Source organism: Rhinopithecus roxellana, chromosome 17 (assembly GCF_007565055.1).
Source record: "Rhinopithecus roxellana isolate Shanxi Qingling chromosome 17, ASM756505v1, whole genome shotgun sequence".
Lineage (NCBI taxonomy): Eukaryota > Metazoa > Chordata > Mammalia > Primates > Cercopithecidae > Rhinopithecus > Rhinopithecus roxellana.
Window position 1 is genome coordinate 6,695,129 of NC_044565.1, and position 20,258 is coordinate 6,715,386.

At 61.2% G+C, this 20,258-nt stretch overlaps 1 protein-coding gene across 20 annotated transcripts in view; it reads left to right on the plus strand.

Moving 5' to 3' along the window:
* The window catches only part of TSNARE1 (t-SNARE domain containing 1), a 139,383-nt gene that overhangs the window by 108,448 nt on the left and 10,677 nt on the right, over nt 1-20,258 (plus strand). For 18 of the 20 annotated variants that reach the window (XR_004054310.1, XR_004054309.1, XM_030921024.1 and 15 more), the window contains 2 exons: nt 15,763-15,835; nt 19,125-19,589. Coding sequence is in view for 18 of the 20 variants with exons in the window: in XM_030921024.1 (XP_030776884.1) it covers nt 15,763-15,835; nt 19,125-19,589 (538 nt within the window). In the remaining 2 variants the exon portion in view is untranslated. The remainder of the gene's footprint in view (nt 1-15,762; nt 15,836-19,124; nt 19,590-20,258) is intronic. The other 2 variants (XM_030921034.1, XM_030921035.1) reach the window with 1 other exon arrangement.

Below are 20,258 nucleotides of genomic sequence, written 5' to 3' on the forward strand. Positions count from 1 at the left end.
GGTGTGCTGTCGGGGTGCAACTGTAGGGTGTGGACATTGGATGCTGATTATTCTTCATTTCTTTAACGTTTACACATGTATAATATCTGCTGCCAAATGTATCTCTAGCCCATGGTTAATCTTCTTGAGACAGTTGCTAAAACAGAGTATCCCAAGAGGCACCTGAGTCTGGGCCTGCATGTGTGCACGTGTGTGTGTGCATGTGTGTTCGTGCATGTGTGTGCGTGAGTGCATGCATGTGTGAGTGCGTGTGATGCACGTGAGTGCATGTGTGTGTGTGTGCATGCATGTGTGAATGTGTGTGCGTGTGTGTATGAGTACATGCATGTGTGAGTGCATGTGTGTACATGTGTGTATTGTGCACGTGTGTGTATGCTTGTATGTGTGCGAATGTGTGTGTGCATGCATGTGTGTGTGTGTGTGCATGCATGTTTGAGCCTCTTCTCCCTTGATGCCTGAGTGTACATAGAACACATCAGTCAGGCAGCGTGGTGGGGACACGCTCTGTTGGCAGTGGGATCCGAGCCTCTGTGTGTGACCTTGAACATCCTTCCCTTCTGGCCCCTCATTTGCAGAAGGTGCTAGGACCTGCCCACTCTGAAGCTCCCAGGGGCTGGGTTTCTGGAGCAAATGTCTGCCTAAGAGCTGACTCTTCCAGAAAAGAGGAGGCCTGGCAGTAAGTCAGCTAAGTTACTGAGTTAGGACCTGTGGCTAGTTCTGCTCTCTCAGGAAGCAGGCCATCCACTCTCAAAGGAAGGGAATACCCCACAGTGCTGGGGCTCAGTCCCCTTCTCCCTTGCCCCTTACTTCTGTGGCCCGCCACCTCCCTGCCTCTGCTGTGGCAACCCCCTACTTTGGCCTGGTGGAGGAGCGCCCATTTCTCAAGACCTGTGTTTGGGGCCCCCGCCGCCTCTGTGAGGTGTCCTCCCCTTTACCCTTTCCTGTCCTTGGGCTCCCCAGAGAGGAAGGCGCCAGCTCTGGGCCTGTGGCCCTGGCAGGTGGCTGCTTTGGGGGCTTCTCTCTGGAGCTGAACGAGCCCTTTGCTGCTGCTGAGATGCTCCAGAGAACCACCTGAAGCACAGAGATGGTTTCCATCCCTCTCTGCTGGTGCGGCAAGGCCCACTGTTCCCAGGGAAGCAGAGAAACGGGCGCTCAGGAGCTCTTCCAGGAGCACTACCCCGAAGGCTTCACATCCAGAGAGGCAGATGGACCTGCTTCCCCTTTGCACTGGAATCAGATCCTCCTGGGAAGGTCCAGTCTCAGCCCTCCCTGTGGGGCATAGAGTGGCGTGAGGAGAGAGGAGGCGCTGCTTGTTGATGAAGTCCAGGGAGTGGAGGCCGCTCACAGAAGCTCATTCTGCCAGAGAGCCCAAACCCCACACAGGGCTGCGGGCATGAGGAGGCCGTTAGAGGGCAGCATCCCGAGAGAGGCATGGCTCCTGCGCAGTGGGACTGGCCCACCTCCAGCCTCCTGGTGCTCACTCCGCAGCATTCCCGTGTGGCGCCTTTACCCAAGGGGCTGGCTTCTCCCTGTCCTGGCCTGGGAGTCCTGCTCCCAGGGTCTGGTGAGGGCTTGTGCCGGTGCAGCCACCCCAGGATGGGGTTCAGAGGAGTGGAGGCTGGGGCTGGCTGCCCCTCCTGCGATCCTCTGTGTGAGGGCCTGTCCATCCAGCAGTCCTGGCCCCAGGTTCCCTCTGGTGCTCTGTGTGGTGAGTGTGGGCCAAGCAGCGGCCTTTCCTGGGGCAAGGGCGCCCCATGTGGAGGCCACTGCAGTCGTCCAGCTCAGAGATGGAGAGGCCTGGGTCAGGGCGGGAGAAAAGCTGGTGCTCTGGGCTAAACTGAATTCACTCAAGGGCCTGGGCTTATGTCTAGACCAGAGGACCCAGGTGGCCCGGGCTTTGCCTGTGGCCCTCGGAGCCCCTCACAGCTCAGCACTATGCGGAGGGCGGGTAGCAGGGGGGAGTAGGAGTGGTGCTGAGTGGGAAGGCCCCATGGCCAGCCTGGCCCTCCCAGCCTCAGTTTTTTTGTCTGCAGCATGGGGGTGACACAGCGGATGTGGATCCTCATGCCAGCAAACAGCAGGCGCAGGACAGAGGGTGACGGGGTGGGAGTCGTTCTTGGAAGGCATCCGCACATCTCACTGCATCACTCCCCCCCTTGGTCTCTGAAAACGGGAAAAACAAAATGCAAATTGTCATTAGCCTTTAGGAAGCCCTCCCCCGGGTCTGCAGCAGGTCCCGGTGACAGGAGCTCCAACGTGATGCGTGAAAGGCTGTGACGCAGCAGAGGTCCCACGTGCCAGGCCTTGCAGGCCCGATTGCTCTGGGGCCGTCTTTGCAGCCTGCACAGGGCTCGGGAGGTGGGCGGCAGAGTTTTGTGGAACTGTGTTACGTACCTCGGCTCCTGCAGCCCTTTCCTGTGGAAGCTGGCACCCTCGTCCCCTCAACTCTCCTCCCACATTCACTGGGGGCTTTGGGATTTGCAAGATATTATAGGTTCAGAAGTCCCCTAGGGCAGACTTGGGGTCTGAGAGAGAGCCCCCTTCGTGGCCAGCCCTCAATGACTAGGTGGCTAGTGGGGTTGTGAACACGTGGGGCAGCTGAGGCCCGGGGAGGGGAAGCAGTGTCACAGCAGCGGGCCATGTTGCGCGATTGCCGGTGCCCGCCCTCCGCCAGTGTCACAGCAGCGGGCCATGTTGCGCGATTGCCGGTGCCCGCCCTCCGCCAGTGTCACAGCAGCGGGCCAGTGTTGCGTGATTGCCGGTGCCCGCCCTCCGCCAGTGTCACAGCAGCGGGCCAGTGTTGCGCGATTGCCGGTGCCCGCCCTCCGCCAGTGTCACAGCAGCGGGCCAGTGTTGCGTGATTGCCGGTGCCCGCCCTCCGCCAGTGTCACAGCAGCGGGCCAGTGTTGCGTGATTGCCGGTGCCCGCCCTCCGCCAGTGTCACAGCAGCGGGCCAGTGTTGCGTGATTGCCGGTGCCCGCCCTCCGCCAGTGTCACAGCAGCGGGCCAGTGTTGCGCGGTTGCTGGTGCCCGCCCTCCGCCAGTGTCACAGCAGCGGGCCAGTGTTGCGTGATTGCTGGTGTCCGCCCTCCGCCAGTGTCACAGCAGCGGGCCAGTGTTGCGCGATTGCTGGTGCCCGCCCTCCGCCAGTGTCACAGCAGTGGGCCATGTTGCACGATTCCCGGTGCCCACTCTCCGCCTTGCTCCTGGTTTCCTTGAGCGTCCTCGGCTCCTGTCAGGCAGGGTGCGGAGCGGGGTTGTGTTGGGGGCTCCTGTCCACCAGGACAGATGGCCCCGCCCAGCATCCGTTTCCTTTGTCCTCCTCCCAGCATCGTCCTTGGGACAAAACAAAGGGCCAGGCTGGGGACATGCTGTCCAGGCTTTAGGCCCGTGTCCACTCACTGGCTGGGTGACCTTGAACTCCAAGTGGCCTCGGTCGTTTCATCTGTGAAGTGGGCAGGTGGAAGGACGCTCTCTGTCCTCAGGGACTTGCCAGCTGGGGCAGCCCGTGTGGCCGTAGGCAGAGTGTAGCCAGCTGGGACGGCGTAGGCAGAGTGTAGCAGGCCCTGTGGGATGTCTGCAGGCCCTGTGGAGGTGACAGCCCGTCAGAGGACCCGCGGGGTGCCGTGTGGCTGGCTTGAGAGGCCTGGAAGTGACTGGGCAGGAGACAGTGGAGAGTGGGCCAGCCTCAGTTCTGGGCAGTGACCTTGGCACTGTGGCCCCCCCAGGCCTGGTGCCATTGGATTCTGAGTTAGGGTGTCCTGCCCCATCCTGGGGAGCCTGTCAGGACCGCCGAGACTCACCCTGAGGACCCCTGCTGGCTTCCATGTGCCCCTGAGCCCCCTGCCCCTTTCTGAACATTGTGGCTTCCATGGCGTGCCCTCCTCAGGGAGACCCTCCGCACTGCCCTCCACTGTCCTAGCTCCCTGTCCGCCTCCCACGGGGAGTCTCTGGTTGGTCCCTGCCCCGACAGATGGTGAGCGGCCCTTGCCTGCCTGGGGTCAGCCCCATACCCAGAGCCTGGAGTAGTGCGCTCCACAGCAACTTGCCGGTACTTGTGGAACCAACGTGTCAAACTGGTCAGTGCCTGCAAAGACAGTGACTGCCCTTCCCCCACAGTGACCCCCTCCCTCTCCCATGACAGTGACCACGTCCCTCCCCCATGACAGTGACCACGTCCCTCCCCATGACAGTGACCATGTCCCTCCCCCATGACAGTGACCACCTCCCTCCCCCATGTCAGTGACCACCTCCCTCCCCCATGACAGTGACCACCTCCCTCCCCCATGACAGTGACCATCCCTCACCCCCATGAGTCACCACCCCTCCCCGACAGTGACCACCCCCCTCCCCCATGACAATGACCACCTCCCTCCCCTATGACCACCCCCTACCCCATGACAGTGACCACGTCCCTCCCTCATGGCAGTGACCACCCCTCCCCCATGAGTCACCACCCCTTCCCCATGACAGTGACCACCCCTCCTCCATGCGTCACCACTCCTCCCCCACGACAGTGACCACCCCTCCTCCATGCGTCACCACTCCTCCCCCATGACAGTGACCACCCCTCCCCAATGACCACCCCCCTCTCCCATGAGAGTCACCACCCCTCCCCCACAATGACCATCCCCTACCCCATGACCCTCACCACCCCACCATGACAGTCACCACCTCCTCCCCTATGACAGTCATCACCCCCTCCCCCACAGTGACCATCCCTCCCCCATGACAGTCACCACCTCTCTCCCATGAGTGACCTCCCCCTTCCCACGACAGTGGCTGGACCCTCCCTGATGATAGCATGCCAGCCCCCAGTGCTAGGCCTGTCCTGAGCCCTCACTGCTGGCCTCCAGGATGGACTCAGGTCCCACAGGTAGCATCTCAGCCCTGCACACAGGGTGTCCTGCAGAGCCATGCTGCAGGGCTGTGTGGTGAGTTCAGGGGGTTGGAGGTGCAGGGAGAGGCTAGGCCAGCCCCAGAACATTCGCAGCCCGAGTCTGGGCGATGGATGGCCCAGCCAGAAGCACACCAGGCCACGTTTCTCTTTGCTGGTTTATGTTGGGCATCTTCGCTTTTCTCTCCTGTGTAAGAATGGAGTTGATAAATACAGTAAAGTTCATCCAAGAGCAGAAGTGGAGCCACCCAGGGGCCGGTGGAGGCTGAGGGCTGCCAGTGAGGGGGGCCTGTCCCCTATGTGTTCTGTGGCCTGTTCACTGGCTGCAGTGCAGCCGTCCTTGGTCTCCATGGGGCCCTGGCCCTCTCCATGGTGCCGGGAGTCTCCGCCAGACAGGCCCTGCTCCAACTGCATACGCAGGGGTGTTAGAGGGGCAGAGCAGCCACCCGAGAGTGAGCAGGACCTGGGGCCGGGTCAGTGCACAAACTCCCTCCAGGGAGGACGCTATGCCCACTTCGCAGTGGGGGAGGCCACATGTCTGGAACCCAGGGAATCTGACTCTGACCCAAGTGCCATCTGTCTCTGGAGGGTGCAGGGCCTGGCAGCCCTGGCATTTGAACCTTTCACCTGGGGCTGCCCGCCATCTCCCAGCTGAGGGTCGTAGTGAGGAGGGGTCGTGCCAGTCACATGTGGGAGCTGAGTCTGCATATGGGTTGCTTGTATGGGAGAAGGCTCAAGGGGTCCTGGAGCATTGCCTGTCTCCACTGTGTACTCCCTTCCCTGGGTCTCCCCTCCCTGCCTGAGCTGAGGTCGCCTGGCTCTGGCCTTCTAGCCTTGGGTAGCCCTGGTGCTGGTCCGAGCCTGGAGCCCCAAAGCCTCCCAGGACTCCGGATGTTGGGTATCCACGTGCCGCGGAGGCGAGTGCTGGCGGCTGGCAGCCTCCTGGCCAGCGACCCTGTCTGGATAGGGGAGAAGATGGAGAGGCCATTACCATCCCATCACCGGGAGTGTGAGCTTTAATTGTGTCTGAGCAGCAGTGCGAGCCCAGGCGTGGGCGAGGAGGTGTCTGAGCATCCAGTTAGGTCGTGTCCAGGAGCCATTGCCTGTCCCCACAGTAGCAGCTCCTCCGTAAGGCTGTCTGCTGGCCCTCAGCTGTCTGCCTGTCCAGCCAGGCCCTCTGAGCGCCCACAGCTGTGCCCGCCCTGTATGGACCCTGCTGACCGGCCCCACCTCCTCTTGGCCTTGGCCGGGAGAGAGCTGGCTTCCAAGACAGCTGCCTCCACCCTCTGCACTGAGCTGCGGGACTCCCAGAGGAGGCAGGGTGCCCACGGCCACACAGCAAGGCTGCCAGCTGCCGCCAGGAGCCCAGGCCAGAACCATGCCCGGTGCCTCCCAGGTCACTCTCTGAGCCCTGGTCTCCGACTGCTGCCAGATGGTTGGGAAAGAGAAGGCCCTTGAGGTAGTGGCTGCAAGGTGCTTTGCAAGCCAGGAGTCCGTGTGACTCTGTGGGTGAGGGCGTGAAGGACCAAGGGCAGCCCTCAGCGTGGTATTTGGGCCCTTGCTGTTGCCCCAGGTGTTAGCGAGGTGGTTGATTCTTCCTTGTCCCTGCAAACTCGTGCCCTTCGATTCTCCCAGGGGCCCTGGGCACCCTGTTGGCCTTCGCTGTTTCTCACTTCCAATGCCCTTCCTCACACCGCCCTCCACCTTCCCTCTGGCCACTCTGCATCCTCTGAGGTCCCCAGGGGGTCCTGGCCCTCTGCAGATCCTGAAACAGTTCGCTCTTTCCTCCTCGCCCCGGCCTCCCTTACTCCGTCTCCTCATTGCCCCCTGGGTGGGCTGCCCCTGCCCCTACCCCTATCCCTGCCCCTGCCCCTCCAGGTGGGGCCTAGGCCTTTTTTATTTGGCTAAGATGGAGAATAGGGTGGCCACAGTGGCCAGTGGAAGCTTAGTGCTAAGGCTAATCCAGTGTGGTCCCTGCTTTCCTACCCCCACTGCAGCTCCACTTCCTGCTTGCTGCTCTCACTGCAGCCCCACTTCCTGCTTGCTGCCCTCACTGCAGCCCCACTTCCTGCTTGCTGCCCTCACTGCAGCCCCACTTCCTGCTTGCTGCCCTCACTGCAGCCCCACTTCCTGCTTGCTGCCCTCACTGCAGCCCCACTTCCTGCTTGCTGAGGACCCCGTGGGGCTGAAATGCATCCCTGCAGTGTGTGGGCAGATGCTCCAGGGCAGAGCCAACAGGTGGCGTCTGAACACCAATAGCACCCAGTTAGCAGGAGATGACCCTGGATCCAAGGTGGCCAGAGCTGTGTGACTGGCAGGCTGGTGGGAGGGATGACAGCCAGGTCTCCAGGAAGCTTCCTTGTCCCCTGGGGAGGGGAGCTGGCAGGCCTGAGGCGTCTTCTAGCCAAGGAGAAATAGAAGGTGGTCCAGGATCCCGGGCTCAGGCACAGCCATACCACTGGGCCACGTGACCCTGGGCGGGTCTCTCCTGGAGCCTCGGTTTACTTATCTGTAAAATGGACACAATGACACCAGCCTTTGCTGGCCTCAGGGTGAAAGTGCCACGGTGGAGTCTAACTGCCTGGTGAGAACTCAGGCCTGGGAAGAACCTGGGCTGGGAGGTATGGCCATGGCTGTCCGTGTGCCTCACACCCACCCTCCTGCCGTGCTGGGGATCTTCACCTGCCCCTCCCTCCTTCAAGCGTCCCAGCCCTCTCCCTCGGGAATGCAGCCGAGCTCTAGGGGGAGCAGGTGAACCCTGGGCTTTGCTGTTGGCTCAGCAGCTCATTGTCCACTAAGGGGTTAGCCTCACACTGCTGCCAGCTGGGGTGTTGGTGCCACTGAGAACAGCAGCAGATGCTGCTGATGGCCTGAGGTGCGGCTGCTCGAGGGAGGGATCTGCATTTTCTTGGGGACTTCTGAGGACGGAAAGCACTGAAGCCTAGGAAGTGCTGGAGTCCTGGGATTTCTTCATGTGGGGTCCTGGGGCTTTCTGGGGCAGGAAAGACGAGCCGTGGCCCCCCACATGCTGTGTGCTGAGTGTGGGGGAGGTGGAGCTTAGTGGAGCCCTGTGAAGAGCCCGACTGACAGGGGTGTGTTTCTGTGGTGGTGTGGGGCTGTGGATCCACCCTGGCGGGGCACCTGGTGAAATGTGTTCTGCGCGCGTTGGTCTGGGATAGGGCTGGGAACTGGCTCTTCGGGAGCTGTGAAGGGCCCTCGGTGGGTCTGGTGCAGCCGGGAGTAGCGCTCCGTGCTCAGTGTGCTTTGGGGCTTAGGTGGATCCTGGGGGCCTGGAACGGTCTTCCCGTGGTTTGTTTCATGTCTGCTGTCTTTCCCTGTCCTCACCCCACCGACGACCTTGACCTTGCTTCTCATTCCACGGAGAAACAAACCCTTAGAGGAGCACATCGACAGCCTCCTGGGGCCTGGCCTGCCTCCTCTCCAGGGGCAGTGGGTGAGCTGCTTGCACCACAGCTAGCCTGTGGCTCCCGCCCTGGCTGTGCCCTCCCCCACCCCCTGCTGCCTCCACACACCCATCGTGGGCCCCCACCTCTCCCTCTTCCGATTCTGGCCATCAGCAAGCACGTTGCAGTCATGCCCATCTTTAAAAGCTCCCATGAAAAAGGGGGCCACAACTGCCTGCCCGCCACTGGTTCTCAGCACTCCTCCATTCCTCTCCAACCCTCGCGTCACTTCCACGGGGGAAGCTGGGGGGTTCTGTGGGTCGGAACTTCCAGCGGGGCAAAGCTGAGACTGCTTTTCCTGTCCACTAGCCTGGAGAGCTGAGGGTGGAGTCTCTCGGGAAGGCTCATCTGCCCCTGTCTCGTGTTGGTGTTCTGGCTATTGGCTGGGACGTGGGCTGGGCTCTGGGCCGGAGCTCCACGCTTGGCCTTTTCCGTGGCCTGGTTTCTTCCCGGCGTGGAGGCTGGGCCCTGGAGGATGCTGCCAGGACCCCGGCGGAGCCAGAAGAAAGCCGAGCCTCAGAAACCCTCTAGTGTCCCTTCTGCCACATTCTGCCTGAAGGGGATGAGGGGGTGGGATGGGGGCACGTGCCTTGCTGTGACCGTCCGCAGGAGAGGCATCTGACCCTGTACTCCCAATGGACTGTCCTTTCCCTCTCTCCTCACCCCACGTCTCACGGTTCCCTGGGCAGGCCCAGCCACCCCTGCTCCTAGGTTCCTGTTGCCCAAGGCCCAGAGAAGCCGACGCCCAACGCCTGAGCCGCTCTCTCCCTTTCGCTTGCAGGCCCTGACTCCAGGGGCACCCTCTAAGCTCCGCTGCTCCTGCGCTCGCCCCACGTACTGTGGGGTTCTCTTGTTAGGATTCATCTCTCGCCACTCGAACGTAAGCCCGTGGAGGCTGCGGCGTTCCTGTTCTGGTCACGTCTGTGTTTGCAGCAGCTCACCGGCCTGACGCTGCCTGGCACCCAGTGGCTGCTGAATGAACAAATGGGTGGGTGGCGGTGCTGGGTGGGGTGGGTGGAGGAGGGCTGGGTCGGGGGCTGGGTGAGTGTGTTTCTTTCCTGGGACTCCATGGAGGCTCTGTGTTTAACGACGGGGTCCTGCTGCCATTATTTATATACGTCTCAGCCCACACCAGAGCTCTGTGAGAGTGAACACTCCTACGTTCTGATTCTGTCAGAGATGACGGTGGCTTGGAGCAGGCCCATCGCTTGCCCAGGGTCATGCAGCTCACACGCCGCAGAGCTGGGATTTGAGCCCAGGTGCCCGACTCCAGCACAAGGCTGTCCTCACCGCGATGCTCAAGAGCTGACTCTTGCTTGGCTTTCTGAGATGAGGATGGTGGGATTTGTCTCCAAAGCCGCCCACAGGTCCAGAGCCAGGCATGGAAAGAGCCAGTGCCCCAGGAGCCAGTGACTTAATTCCCAGTTAAGGACACCAGTCCTGAGCAGTGGGCGGCAGGCAGTGATTTGTCTCCCTGGACTGGAGAGGTTGGAGGGAACAGGCACGTGCCCTTCAGTCCACTGCCAGCATACAGCAGGCTCACCAGGGCACTGGTCCAGAGCTGGCGTCTGCTTCCTGCCAGCTCTGCCTACCTGCCCCTCCGTGTCTACACTGGGCTCCCCTCACCAAGCCCATCTCACCTGCTGGAGCTCCTGAGCGGGCATCACCTGACCCAGGTACAGAGCTCAGAATATGCCAGCTGCTCTGTTGCCATGGCTACCTGGCAGGCCTGGGAGGGCGGAGGATGGGATGCGGAGATGGCCCAGGCAGGGCTCCAAGGCCCCAGGCAGAGCCCAGCAGACCTGCCCTGTGGTTGGCATTGCACAGCCTGAAGGTGACTGACCTAGCTGATCTCTAGCTGTAAATGAGAGAGTGGCCAAATAGATGCATACGGTTTGGTGACTCCATTAACTGGAATAGTCGTCTTTGTAGGTGGATGGTTGCCAAGATCCTGATTATAAGAAGAGATGGTGTGATAGAGAAAAATGCAGTGATGTTTTGACTTCTCGTTCTGGAAAGTGAAGGGAACACACAGGCATACACACACCAAGGTTTTATTATGTCTTGTGCAAGGGACTTTTTCCACTGTGCCAGTGAAAGAAGAGAAAGAAAATTCCATGAGAGCTTTTAATGAGTTCTAGTTTTAGAAGCAGTCTGAAAAATAATTGCATGATTTAACCATCTACTAAGTTCTGGGTCTCTCCCCCGCTCTCCTGCTCTCTGGCTGCCGTGCCAGGGCATAGCTTGCCTGTCCCCAGAGAACGGCACCAGGACTGCCACTGCCCTGGAGGGCTGCATCCTGGGCAGCCCCAGCCCCTCGTGCCGGCCCCACCCACCTCAGGCCTGGCCTTGGCCTCTCTGTCACCCCAAGACTGAGGACTGGGCTTCTGCCTGGAACTTGGCTCCCACCTAGGCCCATGGGGGAGCCCAGATCTCTGGCAAGTCCCCCAGGTGTGCCTGGGAGTGGAGCCGCGCCTGCCCCAAGCTTCCTTCTCAGCAGCTGAGGCCTGCCCAGGCTCACAGGGACCAGGTCCCACAGTGCCTGGGGGGTCCCACCCATGCTAGCTGCCTGCCTGAGAGGCCTTCCTCTGGCTCTTCCGGTGCGCCCTTTCTGGGCCTATCCTTGGGATCTGCCTGCACCGTCAGCGACAGGCCCACCTGCAGGTCCCAGCCCCACAGTGCCTGCCTGGCTGTCTCACAGTCACGGGGTGTGTTCAGCTCTTTATTCCTCTGTTCGTTCTGAGACCAGCACTGGGCCAGGACGAAGGAGAATCCCCAGTAAGTCCCGGCTGCTCCAGTAATGGTGATGGAGGAAGAGACACAAAGGCAGGCAGTGCCCCAGGCTCCCTGCTCCCTTCAGGAAGCGCCTATGCAGAGGGCTTGGGGCTGCCTGGTGGAAGTGCTGGAAGTGGCCCATCCCTTCACATCCGGGGCCTCTAGGGCAGGCCTTAGGGCCAGGGGGCACCCCGCCCCATCCTGAGACAGCACAGTGGTGTGTGTACGTAGCCTGCAGCCCGTGTGGCTGATGTGGCAGGACCTGGGTTTCGGGGGCTGCCTGCGCCCTGAGCAGCTCTCAGGTTCCGTGAGGTCCCCGGCCTGGTCGCCGGGAGGGATAGCAGGCCATGGTTTCCAGCCTCAGGCTGGGGAGCAGGGAGGGGCCCCAGGCTCGCTACCCGACTTCAGCGTCCTTTCCCTTCTCTACAGAGAAGGACTGGGTCTGGCTGGCCCTTCCCAGGGCCTGTGGGAAGTGGTTCTCCGTGGTGAGCCGTTTTCCAGAAAACAAGGGTCAGGGGTTTCTTAACTGTGGCTGCGTGTCTGGAGCCCGAGCTTATGTTCAGGCTTTGCTTCCCGCTTTGTTCGAGGTGAACGACGTTCACTCATCATCGAGCGCCTCGGCACGGGGTGCCTCCGCGTGGGCTGGGCCGGCTGGCAGCTCACCCGTCTGCTGGGAAGTGGGACCAGGTCGATGTTTGAGTGCCAGGCATCTTAAAGAGAGGGGCGCCTAAAATGAGAAAGAGCAGACTTCCCACAAATGCTGCATTTGCTCCTAAGAGGTCAGGGAGTGGGAACCTTTCTGCATGTGGCCCTGAGGCCCTGACAGCCCTGCTGGTCGAGCCTCTTAAAGCTGGGGTGCGTGAGCCCGTGGTGCCAGGAGCCATGGTCCCCTCTCACAGGAGGCACAGCCACTGCACTGAAGGCTTGGAGTCTGTGTGTCCCCCGAGCTGGCTGTGGTGCAAATTAACATTCTGTGTCTTAGCTCATCCCAATGGACAGTTATCACTGTTCCTGCTGCTTCTCTTCCGAGTCCAGCAACGAGTGGGCGGGAGCCCCGGCAGCAGCCCCAGCCCAGAGAACACGCCCCCCACTGTCTCCTCTGGCTGTGCGCCTGACATGTTTCTGGTAAGGTTGGTGGGGATAGCAGGTGGCCCTGCCAGTGCTGGCTCCTGTCAGCCATCCTCAGCACCAGCACTGACTACAGAACACTTCTGCCCAGGAGGACCTGGGGCCCTGGAGGAGCAAAAGCCCTCTGTGAAGCCAGGCAGCGGCAGTGAGTGTCGGCAACGAGACAGAAAATCACTTCGGCCACTGCGTCTCTGGGCGCCTCCCGAAAATCTAGAACGCAGGCCATCTGTGTCCTGTGGGTGCCACAGGGTCTCTGCCTATCTTGGGAACACCGTGTCCCAGCCCGTGCTTTCGGGGTTATGGAAGTTGACTCTGATGTCATCAGGGAACGCTCAGTGCAGTGGCCATGTACGCACAGAGGCGTGCCTGGAACGCTGAGGCAGAGCCTCAGGGACTCACAGCTGCCTGACTTTCACCCTGCCCCAGCAGCTGGGTGTCCCAGGCCCCTGAAAGGCACTGGACTTGGCCTTGCTCAGCCACACCCCTGCCTGGCATCTCTTACCAAAGCTGCATCCCCACAGGCCAGGCAGGGGCTTGGAGCCCTGCTTCCCCCCAGGGACACAGCATCGTGCCAGTGCGGCCCTTCTCTTCTGCTCATAGGAAGCTGATTCATTGGTGCACACATTGGAGGCCCATCCCATGCTGGTGGCTGCAGCATGGGACGTCCTCAAGGGAGGCCCACCGTCCCTGAGATCTGGCCGGGGTCCTGGGTTCCACGTCCTGGAGGGCGGCCTTGGTTGCTGCCCCGTGTTGGTGGTGGTAGTGACCTGGGTTGGAGGCTGTCTCAATGTGGGTTGGGTGCGGATTCCAGCATTTTCCAGCTGCGTGTCATTGGGCAGTCACTAACCCTGTCAGTGACTCAGTTTCCGTCTTCCCTGTCAAATGGGGCAATAACAGGTGAGTCACACGCCTGTGGGGAGATGCTTTTGCCTGTGAAGCCCTTGGGAAGATGCTTGCAAGTCCCTAAGGCCATGAGCCACCAAGACCAGACTCAGGGTGCACCAGGCCTGGGTATGCTCAGTGGCCAGGATCGAAGTTGGTGGTGGTGGGGTCATGCCTGGCTTCTGACGGGGTCAGGTCTATAACTGGGAAGCCTGTGGAGATGGGGACCCGCCTGGCTGAGCCATGCTTCATGACCTTGCTGTCCCCGTCGTAGGACGGAGCCTAGGCTTGGTCTCCAGAGCCAGTGGCCTCACTGCGGCAGAAGGTGGTGGTGATGAGAGCAGAAACTGGCTCGGGCCAACCCACGCCCATCCTTTCATTTGCTGTTGCCCCTATTGCTGCTGCAGATGCACACCAAAGCCATGACCCCTGGGGCCACTTTCTTGCTACCTTCCCAGCCACTGCCCAGTCCCTGCAGAGTGACCGCCTGCCTCTGTAGCACATTGAAGCCCCATAACTGAATTGCAGTTGATGCCATGTGTCAGTTTAAGATCATGCTAATGGTTTCATTTCCCAGAATACTCCTGAAGAGAAAATGAAGGCCTTGTAACATTTTGCAGTGGGGTGAAATGATCCTCATGGAAATCAATCCCAGCTCTGGAATGAGCTGCTGACTGGATGGGTGTGCCAGGGCGGGGGTCACAGCAGGCATGAAGGAGCTTCCCCGGGACTTGGCTGGAATCCAGCTATGCGCCAGGCACTGTGTGAGGAGGGTTGGTTTTGTTCAGGTGTGAAGTGAGCAAACCTGGCTTGAGGTGACCAGGCTTGCCCAGGGCCATGCATTGGGCCAACTGAGGAGCTGTCCTAGGTGCAGCGTGGCAGTCAGGGAAGGAGTGGGCATCTGGTCAGTGAGCAGGGTCTGAGTCCCAACTCTTCCCCTTTCTGAGAGGCCCTGGAGGCCATGGGACCACTTGAGCCCCCACTCCCTGCTCTATTAGATGGATGCTAGGATGCTCCTGGGTGGGTGCCAGGTGTGAAGGGATGGTATGTGCCCTGCCTGAAGCACAGCCCAGGTGTGTGCTCTGAGAGTGGCGTGACCACATCCCTTAGGATCATCAGGACCACTTTACTGGGCCAAAGGAGTTAGGGTGAAGGTAGACAGTATGGAAGATGGAAGAGGCCAGCACAGTATACCGGGAGGGAGGGATACCCCAGAGTCCTCCAGGCCCATGTTTCTGTTCCTTACTCTCTTCACTAGTTTCGTGGAGCCACTCAGTCCTTGGATAGCAGTGGAGCAACCATCTACCTAGCCGCTCATTGACCTACCCACCCACCTACCGTCCATCGTCTGTCCACATATCGTGCATTCACTCTTCCATCCATTCGCCCACTCATCTATCCACCCATCATCCATCTATCCCTCATCCACCATCTACCCACCCTCCCTCCTGTCCACCCATCTACCCACCCATGCACCCATCCATCCACCCACCCACCCATCCATCCATCTACCCATCCATCCATCCACCCACCCATCCATCCATCCATCCACCCACCCACCCACCCACCCACACATCCATCCACCCACCCACCCATCCATCCATCCATCCATCCACCCACCCACCCACACATCCATTCATCCACCCACCCACCCACCCACACATCCATTCACCCACCCACCCACCCACCCACACATCCATTCACCCATCCATACATCTATCCATCCATCCTTCCATCCACCCACCCACCCATCCATCCACCCACCCACCCATCCATCCATCTACCCATCCATCCATCCACCCACCCATCCATCCATCCATCCATCCATCCACCCACCCACCCACCCACACATCCATTCACCCATCCATACATCTATCCATCCATCCATCCTTCCATCCACCCGCCCACCCATCTGTCCAACCACCTATCCACCTACCTACCCATCCATCCACCTACCCATCCACCCACCCACCCGTCTATTCATCCACCCACCCATCCACCATTCCATTTGTCCACCCTCCTATTCACCCATCTGTCCATCATCCTTCCATCTACCCATCCACCGTTTTGTCCACTCCTCTGAACCTGTTCGTCCATCTATCGCACTTCTTTAGGATTTACTGAGCAGTGCCTGTGTGCTGGCCCATGCTCAGTGCTGCTACACAGAGAGGGAAAGGTAGACCTTCTGTCCAGGAGCCCCCAGGCAAGTGGGGATGGCGTATCTACCCTAGACATTCTCTGCTCTCCTGTGGTCAGGCTTTTGCGGTGCTGGGATGCCATCCTTCGCTAGACTGCAAATCCTGGAGACAGGCCCTGGGACCCAGGGAAGCAGCCCACAGCCCCTGGGACACCTGGAGAGCTTGGGGTTTGGCCTCAAGAGTCAGGAGATGGAGCACTCAGATCCCTGCCCTGTCTCTGACTTTTGGGGTGACCCTGGGCTCGCCCCTGCCCTTTCTGGGCCCAGTCATGCCTTCTCTCACAGGAAGTGGACAGACCAGCTGGTTCCCAGTTCTGCAGGTGCCGCCCAGGTCCGCCCCAGGCTCCATGGGAACTTTCAGGTGCCCTTGGTGTCTGCCCCGCAGCCCTGCTCCTGACGTGGTTGTCTTGTTTCCACAGAGCAACTTGCTGGATGTGAATCAGATCATCAAGGACTTGGCCTCCATGGTGTCAGAGCAAGGAGAAGCTGTCGGTGGGTACCTGCCCCAGCCTCGGGCCACCTGCTGCCCCGAGGGCCTGCCTGCCAGCCCCCAGTCCTCACCCCTTCACCTAAGGGTGGGTAGAGCGGCCTCTCAGAGGAGGCAGGCCCAGGTTGGAGTCCAGGTCTGAGCTTCTGCTCCCTCCCCACCTGCCCTGTCTCCTCCAGCCCCTCAGGAAGGCTAAGAGCAGGGGGAGACCCACACAGGGTGGCCCACCCACTCTGCTCACTGACAGACACTGGCCCCTACTCCGCTGATTGACAGACACTGCCTCTGCTCTGCTCATTGACGGACACTGACCCCGCCTCTGCTCGTTGGCAGACACTGGTCTCCACTCGTTGATAGACACTAGCCTTCACCCTGCTCATCGACAGATACTGGCTCCATACTCTGCTTATTGACAGATATTGCACCCCCACTGCCTGGCTCACTGACAGACACTGGTCCCTGCTCCCCTCATTGACAGACACTGGCCCCACCTCTGCTCATTGACACTGGCCCCGCCTCTGCTCATTGACAGACACTAGCCCTGGCTCTGCTCATTGGCAGACGCTAGTCCCACCTTTGCTTGTTAACAGACACTGGCCCCGCCTCTGCTCGTTGACAGACACTGGTCCCGCCTCTGCTTATTGACAGACAGTGGCCTCCCCTCTTCTCATTGACAGACACTGGCTAATCTCTGCTCATTGGCAGACACTGGCCCCTGCTCCGCTCATTGACAGACACTGGCCCCATCTCTGCTCATTGACAGACACTGGCCCCACCTCTTCTCATTGACAGACACTGGCCCCCACCCCGCTCATTGACAGACACTGGCCCCACCTCTTCTCATTGACAGACATTAGCTCTCACCTTACTCATTGACAGACACTGGCCCCACCGTGATCATTGACAGACGCTGGCCCCTGCTCCGCTCATTGACAGACACTGGCCCCCACGCCGCTCATTGACAGACACTGGCCCCCGCTTTGCTTATTGACAGACGCTGGCCCCACTTCTTCTCATTGACAGACACTGACCCCGCCTCTTCTCATTGACAGACACTGGCCCCACCTCTTCTCATTGACAGACACTGGCCCCACCTCTTCTCATTGACAGACACTGGCCCCACCTCTTCTCATTGACAGACACTGGCCCCACCTCTTCTCATTGACAGACACTGGCCCCACCTCTTCTCATTGACAGACACTGGCCCCACCTCTTCTCATTGACAGACAGTAGCTCTCACCTTGCTCATTGGCAGACACTGGCCCCACTGTGATCATTGACAGACGCTGGCCCCTGCTCTGCTCATTGACAGATACTGGCCTCCATGCCTTCATCCTGGGCCTCTGCCCAGAGACTCCCCGCAGTGAGGCTGTTCTGGGGTGGGTAGGGTTGTGAGATTGCAGAGATGTGGAGGCCAGAGCTCTGGTTCTGCTGTGGATGTGCCCGTGCTGGGAGGGGTGTGGGGAGAGTGGCGTGGGAACGTGCAGGCCCGGCCAGGGCATGGTGTCCTGAACTCCCTGCATCTACGAGAAGACGGGCTGCACCGCAAGCCAGGACACCTCCCAGCCAGAACCGTGGGCCCTCAGCCCGGCGTTCCACTGGAAAAGGAAGTGCAGCAGCAGGGCCTCCCGGGTGCCCAGGGTCAGGCCCTGCCTTAGCGCCGGGCTCTATGTGGGGCATGAAGTGGGAGGCCCACAGCCTTGTCCCTTGCCTCTGAGTGCCCGGAGAAGCCCCACCCTTTTGCTGCTGGAGGCCGCCAGCCGAGGACCTGACAGGCGAGAGGTCGGGATGAAGGGGCTGAGCATGGAGCCAGGGAGGCTGGAGGCTCCATTCAGGAACCCGCACCCAGGGCGAGGGAAGGGCTTTCCCAGACAGAAGGGACAGAGGTCACAGTGCCCAGTGACCCCGCCCAGGCCGCCAACTGCCCAGCGACCCCACCTGCCTTGGTTGCCCACCCACCCTGGGCCTCAGCCCTTCCTCTGTCTCCATGGGGTTGCCCATGGACCTCCCTAGAGAGATCCTCACCATGAGGTCTAAAAGCTCTGGGTCCCCCTAATCCCAGGATGACCGCGTCCGGTTCTGACTCCGTGTGCTCTAGCCTCCTCTGCTTGTGGAGAGCCAGGGTCCCTCATGTCCTCTTCCTGCTCTAGTCACACAGTGGCCCTGGCCTGCCTGTGCGGCCCCCAACCATGGCAGGGCTCGAGGTTTGCAGGGGCATTTGCGGGGATGCTGACCTTGCCCCCCTCCCATAGGGACCCCACCCCTGCTGTGTTTTGGTGTCTTCCCCGCTCCCACTCGAGGGCTCTGACCCGTTGATCCCGCCCTGTCCATACCTGCTGCTGCCAGGAGCCCTTTCTCCCAGGCTGGCGGGGTGTCTCTTTTCCTCAGTTGAGGAAGAGCCAGGCTACCCCTGGTGCCCACAGGCCACTCTGGTGCCCACAGGCCTTTGGTTAAAGCATTTGGCTGCCCACCAGGACTCTCGGGCTCCGCCCCACCCACCTACTCTCCGTCTGTGCCCTGGCCAAGCTGTGGCCTCACCTTGGGGCCTGTGCCGAGAGCAGCCTCCCGGTCTCTCCTGCTCTGCCAACTGGCACTGTGTCCAGAGACCCTCAGGCAGCTGGCGTCCTCTTCCCAGGTGCTGTGCTGTGTCCCCAGGAGAAGAGGGACTGAGGCTGAAGCCCCCTGCTGCTCCCTGGGGCGGGGCTGGGCCAGGCTTGCCCCTCCATCCGCTCGGAGCCTGGGCTTCCAGCTGCTCCGTGGCCCCATATGGCGCCTGCTGGGCTGCCCTATCAGTCCCTTACTGCCTCCTCTCCCCAAGATCCTCCTGTCTCCCTGTCCTCCTGCCTTCTCCCCACTGTCAGCTGCCTGAGGTGGCTGTCGCCGCTTCTGCCCCTGGCCAGCTGTCGCAGGCTGGGATGTGCTGAGTGTGTGGAGTCCTTTGTCCACTCCAGGTGCCCACCCAGTCCCAGTGACAGGTTCATTGAGGGGGCACTCATGCCAGCAGTTCAGGGAAGGGAGCAGTCGTGGGGAGGGGGACAAACCAGGGCTGACCCGCCACACGTGGTCAGGGCCCTGGGGAGGCCAGAGGGCACCTGCCGGTGGACAGGCGGGAGGCCTAGAGAGTGACTGAGACCCAAGGGGCCCAGTACAGTGGATGCAGGCTGCCTATGCTGGGTGCTGACGTGAGGCCTGGCCGCTGTGCACAGATGCAAGGCCTGTGATAACCTTTGACCCCGAACCTGGCTGCTCTCCCCAAGGTCTCTGCCCTCTGCTCAGCCTCTGGTGCCTTTCCAGGGTCCAGCAGCAGCAAAGCTATGTGCCGGCAGAGCTGCAGCCCCGAGCCGGCCACGGTGGCTCTGCTGCCAGGTGCTGGGCCGGGCTCCACGCCCCTGCGGCCAGGCCCCCACTCCCGCACCAAGACACGCAAGCCCAACTTCAGTCCCCAAGAGACGGAGGTGCTGGTGCAGAGGGTGAGGCGCCACTACCCGCTGCTGTTTGGGGCACTGCGGGGAACGCCTGCCCGAAAGCACCGTGTGTGGAGCCGCATCCTGCAGGCAGTGAACGCGCTGGGCTACTGCCGTCGCGACCTGGGTGACCTCAAGCACAAGTGGCGGGACCTGCGAGGCGCTGTGCGCAAGAAGCTGGCAGAGGGGGGCCCCGCCCCTGGCCTCATCCTCACACCTGTGGAGCACATGGTAGCAGAGACGTTTTCTGCCCACGGTCCCCAGGGCGAGGGCCAAGCCACGGAGCCCCTGCCAAGTAAGTGGGCCCTCCCTACAGCCCACCTCCCCGGGACCACCCTGCCCTGGGGCAAGCAGGGCCGGCAAGTGGGCTGTGAGCTTTCTGCACCAGCTCCCAAGAGGGAGACCCTCTGAGGGAGACCCAGAGGCCCATGGAGATGGCCCACCACCCTCCTGGCCCCTCTCTTCTTTTAGGTGGGGAAACCAAGGGTTGGGGCCAGGGAGGGTTCTGCCTGTCTCTGGAGTGGAAGGGCTGCGGCTCACGCCTGGGGTCCCAGCTCAGGGTCCTCCTGGCATTGCCAAGCATGTGCCGCCAAGGGGCTCAACCATAGGCGCCACCTCAAGCCACGCCCACCGGGTGTCTAGATGGGGCGCTGGGGCCTAGTTCCACGTCGCTGTTGAGTGGTGAGCGCTACCATGGGGAGGGGTCACAAGGTGGCCGCTGGGACCAGTGCCTGGTGTGGGCAGAGACGAGGGCAGAGCTCCCGATGAGCAGCAGCAGCGGGTGCAGCCCTGGGTGCCCTGGTGCCCTCCGAGGCCCCCATCTGGGCCTCTGCCATTCCCGCCTGATGTTGTGTGGCCAGGAGGCCTGTTTGGCCCTGGGTCCCAGCTGGCCTTCCTCTCCACAGGCAGCCCTCCCCTCCCGAATGCAGTCCAGCAGTGGGCACAGCCATCCTTAGGCAGCCAG